Here is an 8,341-nt window from a genome sequence, read left to right as displayed (position 1 = left end):
ACATTCACACACACGTGTGCAATGTGTGTCTGAACTACTCACATCTTAGCTGGAAATTAAGAAAAGCGCTTTCAGATTCTGAAGACAGCAAAACCCTTTCACGAGCTCTCTCTTGCTGCTGCTGTAAGTAGATAATACAATGCCCTTCACTTCTTGACATAACCGTGCCACAATTTTGACCTCAGATCCATTTTATAGCAGGAAATGGAATCTACTGGATATTGTTCATTTGACAAACTCAGGAAAGAACATGGAGCCAAGCATGGGGCCCATGAGCTCACACCCCGGAGGTCATTAGAGGACAAATTGCTGATGAAACCCGGAAGGATCAGGCAATGGAAATACGGAAAGATGCAGCGGCAGCAAAGTGGGAGTGGTCAAGTGAGCCCGAAGCTTCTTGGCAGTCAAGTAAGAGAAAGACAAGAGGTTTTAGTGGGGATTTCGTGAATGGGGATTTTTCAGAACCTTAAGGAAGGCTACTGTCGTGGGGTGGAAACAGAAACTGTAGACAACTTTAAAGCGTATTTTTTTAGGAAAAATTGCAGACCTCCAAAATTAGAGAATGGTACAGTGAACTCTAATAACCCCAGAACATAGATTCAACAGTTATCAGGATTCTGCCACGCGTGCTTCATCTATCATCGTGTTGCTGCTGGTGCTTCTTGTTTGGGGAGTATTTTAAAGTAATTCCCAGAAGTCAGGTCTTTTTACATTCATCGTGCATCTCTGAAGGTTATCTAGAACCTAGTGCCATTACCACACCAACAAGAATATTAACCCCTTGGAGTCAAGGATACTAAGATCATAGGCAAATTTCCCGGGTTGTATTGAATGTGGTCCATAGACCAGCAGCATGGGCATCACCTGGGACCTTGTTGGAACTGCAGCGGCTCAGGTTCTATTCCAGACCAACCGCATCAGACCCTGCCTTTTACAGTATCCCGAGGGGACGCCTAAGCCATTAGGCTATTTGTATAAGTCTGCAGCGCAAAGGCACTTTCCCCATGCCTGTCATTTTTGCAAGTTCCTACTCCTACACAAGTATATACACACAAACACACACACACACAACTACTGTTACTAGTTTTGTTTTTCCTTCCAACATTTCTTTTTGCATATGTAAGCAAATGGAAAGACATGCATATTTCCCGTCTTGTCCTATAAAAGTTAGCTTATTGCTAATCATCATTATGAGTCTTAGGCGTCTTGCTTTTTTTTTTTTTAAGGCCGCACCTGCACATATAGAAGTTCCCGGGCTAGGGGTCAAATCAGAGCTGCAGCTGCCTGCCTACACCACAGCCACAGCTGCAGCGGATGCTCAGCTTGCAGCCGCTATGAGATCCTTAACTCTCTGAGTGAAGCCAGAGATCGAACTCCCATCTTCACGGACAGTATGGCAGGTTCTTAACTCACTGAGCCATGGCGGGAATTCTGAGTCTTGCATTTTAACTTACCAAATTTTTTCTTTTTTTTTTTTTTTTTTTTTTAGTTGCAGTCAATAAGAATTTTACTTGTTTTAAAAAAATCCAAATGCTGGCATTGTCCAGAAAAATTTAACAGGTTTATTTATAATTGTTATAAAGTTGAACTGCTGAAACTTGTTCACTGACTTGCATTAATGCTTTATGTCCCCGCATTTATATTAAAAATTCACACACAAATGAAAATGGAAAAACTGCCAATACCTGATTTCTGTCCCCTATTTTTCCACTTGCAATCATATACTTAGGTACCTTTTGACCCCATGGAAAAAAAATATCTAACATTCAGAACTACCAATAACAGGAAGAAGAGAATTTTTTTTTTTTTTAAAGAATGAAATGTTTCCCATCATAGTGGATTCTTAAGCACGTTCTCCACGTATGCAGTGTGCTAGCTGGATGTCTTTTGGCATAATTGTTACACGTTTGGCATGGATAGCACACAGGTTGGTGTCTTCAAAAAGGCCAACCAGATAGGCCTCACTTGCCTCCTGCAAAGCACCAATAGCTGCACTCTGGAAGCGCAGATCTGTTTTGAAGTCCTGAGCAATTTCCCGCACCAGACGCTGGAAGGGAAGCTTGCGAATCAGAAGTTCAGTGGACTTCTGATAACGTCTAATTTCACGGAGTGCCACGGTACCAGGCCTGTAACGATGAGGTTTCTTCACCCCTCCAGTAGAGGGCGCACTCTTGCGAGCGGCTTTTGTAGCCAGTTGCTTCCTCGGTGCTTTACCACCAGTCGATTTGCGGGCGGTCTGCTTTGTACGAGCCACGGTAGAGACCTCCTTACTTACCCCCCTTCTCCTTCGGCTGGAGCTCGGCGAGCTAGAGGCGGCGCTGGCGTTGGCGAGCGATGGCGGCGCGGCGGCGGCTGCGAACACAATTCCCAAAATTATTTGTAAACAATTACAGGCTCTTCTTTTCTCATGTAAAGAAGGGTTACCATAAGCCCTGTGCGTCTTCACTCTTCTTCCACCCCTTCTTTTCCTCCCTCTGCTCTCGGCTTTGCTGACTACTGGCTGGGAGGCATTTGCACTCTTTCACTTTAATTATCCACATCCTGCCATCGCCAGACAGTGGTTCCGCAGATGGCATCATCCAGGACTTTCTTATTATGAAACCGGAGAAGCCAATACAGGAACTGAGCCTATTCCCACTAGAAACGGGCTTAATCTGAAAAGGCTGTTGCAGGACAATTACATTTGAAAGAATATGCTATTTCATGTCCGCACAGAAGAGTTGGAGGTCACATTTTATTTTACTCCATGTACGCAATCGCCTTTCTCTGGGATTTTCCAACCGCCACACCATTTACCTGTGCCATTATTCCTGCTAGAATTACCTACCCCATCACTGGAAATCCTTTATGTATGTCAAAACTCAGCTCTAATACTAACCTTTACCAAGAAGACTTTCCTGGAGTTCCCGTTGTGGCTCAGCAGTAATGAACCTGACTAGCATTCATGAGGACGCAGGTTCGATCCCTGGCCTTGCTCCGTGGGTTAAGGATCTGGTGTTGCCCTGAGCTGTGGTGTAGCTTGTAGACACGGCTCCGATCTGACATTGCTGTGGCTGTGGCTGTGGTGTAGGCTGGCTGCTGCAGCTCTGATTTGACCTCTAGCCTGGGAACTTCCATATGCTGTGGGTGCAGCCCTAAAAAGACCAAAAAAAAAAAAAAAAAGAAAAGAAGAAGAAGAAGAAGAAGAAACTTTTCCTGACCATCCAACCAGAAGAGCTTCCTCTATCTTCGGAAACCCTGTTTTTTCCCTTGGATGTCACTTTTCTGACATTTCACACCTTCTGCACAATTACCTGTGAACGGAACTTTCCCTTTACTCTACTGTGGACTTTTGAGGGTGGAGAAGTGTCTTAAAAATCTTCATATCCGGGAGTTCCCGTCGTGGCGCAGTGGTTAAAATGAATCTGACTAGGAACCATGAGGTTGCAGGTTCGGTCCCTGCCCTTGCCCGGTGGGTTGACAATCCAGCATTGCCGTGAGCTGTGGTGTAGGTTGCAGATGCGGCTCGGATCCCGCGTTGCTGTGGCTCTGGCGCAGGTTGGTGGCTACAGCTCCGATTCGACCCCTAGCCTGGGAACCTCCATATGCCGCGGGAGCGGCCCAAAGAAATAGAAAAAAGATAAAAAACAAAACAAAACAAAATCTTCATATCCACTCCTATTAAATTGCAAGATACAGCATAGGTTCTTTTTGTTATTGAAGTATAATTGACTTACAACGTTGCCTCAGTTTCTAGCATATAGCAAATGATTCAGTTACATATACTTATGTAAACAAGTTACAAATACGTATAAACAAGGATATATATATACACACACATATATATACATATATATATACACACACACATATATATATACACACATATATATGGTTGTTTATCCCAACCTCTTAATTTATCCCCTAGTCCCCTTCCCCTTTGGTAACCATAAATTTGTTTTCTCTGTGAGTCTGTTTCTGTTTTATAAATATGTTCATTTGTATTATATTTTCGATTTCACATATAAGTGACATCGAACAGTACTTGCCTTTCTCTGTCTGACTTATTTCATTCGGAATGATGACCTAAGTGTAGGTTCCTGATAAATATTTGTCCAGTGGTTGAGTGAAACTGTGTAAAGCATTTATGTGTATAGTCCTGTGCTAAGCTCTGTATCACCCACTTTGCTCTCTCCTGCCCTCCAAACTTGTTCTAACCCTCTGCCATCAGACCACATCAACTCTGCCCTGAGAGCCCAGCAAGCTTTATGCATAAATCTCTCCAATGTTAGACTGTTCACCAAGTTAACATTTTCTATGTATAGAAAGCCTTTTCCCCATGTGTTAAAATATTTTAAAGACAATTATTTCATTTTGCCACTAATACCTCTCTGAGATAAAGACTTGAAAAGATGCATTACCTCCTTTAGAGATTCAAATTTGCAATCATGATGGAGTCATATAGAATCCAAACAAGTTACAAAAATATGACACGTGAGTATATAATTTCCTAAGTTCTTCCAACCTCAGATTCAATAATCCTTTGATGTGCTTAAACTAGACTTGTCATAAGCTGACATTCCTAAAACTCAGATATAGCCCACCCTTGAGAAAACTGATAAAAATACAGACAACACGGGATGCAGCACCAGCATATGTGTTTGAAGATGGCATGAATAACTACATTTAAAATAAAGGTTGACAAAAAGTGCTTTAACAACAAATTAATGTCTGTGTAACATAGGCTACATGTATAGTCCTAGAAATACCTTCAAGATGGGAAGTGAAGATTATAGATGCCACACAATCAAAATCGCTCTACAATTTTAGAATTTGTGAGGTATCTCAGAGTCATTCAAAACTATTTTTACAACGAAATCTTAAAAGTCAATATTCTGTCTGCAGAGGGAAAACAAACAAACAAACAGTCATGGATGCCATCACACACCTCAGCAGGAACAATGAACTTCTCAGCCACGTCCCCCCTCCCCCTAAAAAGCAATTTAATGCACCACTGGAGGTTGCCTATTAATTGGACTAGAAATAAAGTAACCTGTGAGGGTTGGCCGGGGAAAACAGAGTTGGTGTGTGTGTGCACGTGTGTGTGTGTGTGTGTGTGTGTGTACACATATATAAGCATTTCTGTATATAATATTTCACCCACAAAGTAAACAAGCAACACTAGTCATTTTCTAATTACAGGGCTGTTTCCTAAGCTCTAAATGCTACCAGGGGAGAGGTAAATCACAGCAATTTAATTAATAAAGCAGTTTAGACACTTAAACCCATATGTGCACCCCTGGGGGGCACCACATCGATATCAGAAGCTTGCAGGCATATTTTAGAAATTTTATGCAATCATTTGCAGATCTTGTAGTCAATAATTGTTACAAACTGCCTTAACTCTTTTCTTGCTGTATCTGAGGAGAGCATTTTCAGCTGCTACACGTCCGTTGCTCTTTGGATGGTCTCGGGGGGTCACTAGGAGTAAGGAGGATGGGGTTTCTTTCCCTGGATTAGCAGGACTGAGTGAGCTGAGACACCCCCTCCCAGCCAATGGCAAAGTGTGGCAAGTGAGAATCCTGGGAAGGCAGGAGCAGAAGCCTTCCATTAAAGGGGAATGTAGAAGGTTGTTAATGCCAGAGCATGGAATTTCCACCTTTGGATTTGTTTATTTTTAGATCCTTTTCTCTTTCGACCTTTTTTTTTTTTTTTCCTCTTTTGTCTTTTTGCCATTTCTTGGGCCGCTCCTACGGCATATGGAGGTTCCCAGGCTAGGAGTCTAATCGGAGCCGTAGCCACCGGCCTATGCCAGAGCCACAGCAACGCGGGATCCAAGCCGCATCTGCAATCTACACCACAGCTCAAGGCAACGCCGGATCGTTAACCCACTGAGCAAGGGCAGGGACCGAACCTGCAACCTCATGGTTCCTAGTCGGATTCATTAACCACTGCGCCACCACGGGAACGCCTCTCTTTCGACCTTTTAAAATTACATCTATGAGGCTCCCGTGTATTGCTGGTGGGAATGTAAAATGGCACCGTCATTTTGGAAACAGCTTAGCCGCTTCTTAAAAAGTTCAATTTAAATGTACCGTACCCTCAGCGATTTCGCTCCTCGGAATTTCCTGTTTCCTAAAAGCAATGGAAACATTTGTCCACCAAAAAACTCGATCACGCATGTTCATAATGACATGATGCATGACTGCCCCAAAGTGGGTATCACCCAAATGGCCATCAATTGATGAGGGATAAACACAACGTGACTATTCATTCAAGGAAATACCGTCCATGGATACAAAGGAGCAGAACGCTGGTGCCTGTCCCAGCAGGCTCAGAAACGAGTTAACTGAAAGGAGCCAGACGCAAAAGATGAAATGTCCCAAAACAGCAAATCAGAGAGAGAGTGCAGGTCAGTGGTCCCTGGAGCCAGGGATTGGTGCTGGCCCTAACTGTAGCCTGGCAGGAGGGGTCTTATTAGGGCGATGGAAATCTTCTAAGACAAGATTGCAGTGACGGTTGCACAACTCAGTAAATCTACTAAAAATCATGGAACTGTGCCCTTAAGATGGGTGGCTTTTATAATGTTTAATTATTCTTCAATAAAATTGTGTAAAAAAATAGTCTATAATTTTATCGATGTTCCTTATCATTCCTGACAAGTGAAAAAGAATTCATATTAAATTATATCCATGTGGGCGTTCCCACTGTGGCACAGCAGATTAAGGATCCAGCGTTGCGTCTGCAGCAGCTCAGGTCACTGCTGAGGCGCAGGTTCGATCCCTGGCCTGGGAACTTCCATACGCTGCAGGGGCAGCCAAAAAATAAAAATCAATTTTTAAATAAATAAATCATCTCCATGTATGATAATTCGTGGATTACAATGTTTTGTCACTGTATTACCACTGAGCCTAAACAAATGTAGTCTTTTTATGACTGTGTTTATCATCTGTACTCTTTGTACAAATTCAGGTCCGCAGTCACCAACTGACCATCGTCTTCAATTTTGCAATTCCCATCAGAGAGATGAGAATACGATTATTGAGGGCTTAAAGGGCTAGGCATGCTATGTGGTATTAATTTCTTAGTCAGTGTAATGATCCCTATACATCACTTGAATGTCCCCCAATTATGATGCAGTTGACGCAAAGAAAATGGATTCATTTGCCCAAGTTTCATAGTACTTGGCAGAGCTGGGATCTGGACACAGACCACGGCTCCATGCTGGGCTCCGACCTGCTCCCATCACTGGTCCCTCAATAGACACCCGGTTCTCTCCTCTGGAAACTGAGACCAGTCACCACCTGTTTGTGGGCAGCTTGACAGGAAGCAAAACGTGAGTTGATCAAGCCTGGCTCAGAGAGCGTGTGGACACAGATGTACACAGGCCAACTGTCTACACTGGCTGCCTGGGGCGGGGGGGGGGTGTCACTCAAGGACAAGCATAGGTGACCCCAAATTAGCACATGCTATTTTGTAATTCAAAAATAAACTAGAGGAAATTCCTTATTCCCACTGGCTCAGTGGGATAAGAACCCAACATAGGGTCCATAAGGATGCAGTTTTGACCCCCCGCCTCACTCAGTGGGTTAAGGATCCAGCATTGCCACAGCTGTGGTGTAGGTCACAGATGTGGCTCAGAGCCAGTGTTGCTGTGGCTGAGGCATAGGCCTCAGCTTCAAGGCCTGTAGGACCCCGAGCCTGGGGGAAAAAAGAAAAATAAATAAATAAATGTTTTAAAATGTGGAAAACACTGATCACTTGAGGGCCATGCAAGAACAAGCAGTGGCTGCCGTTGGCCATCCCGTTGTAGGGTCACGGATGCTCTCCTCACTGACCAATCCCAGGGGTAGTTGTGTAGGTTTTATGCAGCTTCATCTTTTGGCATCCCTTTGATACCATCAACCTCCTTCCCCTTTCAAGGCTGGACTTTCATGTCTTTAAACCTTCTTGGTCATCCTACCTCCATGCCATTTTTCTGTACCACGCACCAGCTCCTGTGTCATGCCTGTGTGTGTACGCACATGTGTGTATCGTGTCGTCCCAAACGGCTTCCACGGTGGTGTTCAGTCGAGATGCTGACATAGTTTGGTTTTTTTTTTTTAACAAGTTGTAGCTCACCCCCGGAACCCGATATCACTGACCCCAGCTGCTCCTCAGATGGACAGCTCACCTCAAGCTGTGTGGCTCCTGCAAAGCAGGAAGAAGAAGAACAGCCCTGTCTCCCTCTGCAGCAGGCACTGCCACCCTAGGCTGCCTGACCCAGGGTTCACTGCTCCACCTAATTGAAACCCAAGGCCATGGCCATACAACCATGATTGCTGAGAACAGCCGGGGCATCTCCTGTTGCCATGGTACCCAG

At 44.1% G+C, this 8,341-nt stretch overlaps 1 protein-coding gene across 1 annotated transcript; it reads right to left on the bottom strand.

Annotated features, from left to right (window-relative positions):
* Positions 1 to 1,585: 1,585 nt before the first annotated feature.
* LOC100627410 (uncharacterized) lies at positions 1,586 to 8,064 on the bottom strand. The gene is made up of 4 exons (XM_084970321.1): positions 7,971 to 8,064; positions 6,266 to 6,328; positions 6,080 to 6,114; positions 1,586 to 2,500 (listed from the first exon to the last, which is right to left on the bottom strand). The coding sequence occupies exons 1-4, from the start codon at positions 8,062 to 8,064 to the stop codon at positions 1,844 to 1,846; spliced, it is 849 nt and encodes a 282-aa protein (XP_084826447.1). The 3' UTR covers positions 1,586 to 1,843.
* Positions 8,065 to 8,341: the final 277 nt, after the last annotated feature.

The sequence above is a fragment of the Sus scrofa genome, chromosome 7, assembly GCF_054392235.1.
Source record: "Sus scrofa isolate SSC_HxYL_T2T_F1_AM1 chromosome 7, Sscrofa_HxYL_maternal_Yorkshire_Landrace_v2.0, whole genome shotgun sequence".
In the NCBI taxonomy this organism is placed as follows: Eukaryota; Metazoa; Chordata; class Mammalia; order Artiodactyla; family Suidae; genus Sus; species Sus scrofa.
The sequence above is the reverse complement of the archived record's forward strand: the minus strand, read 5'-3'. Positions and strand labels throughout refer to the sequence as shown.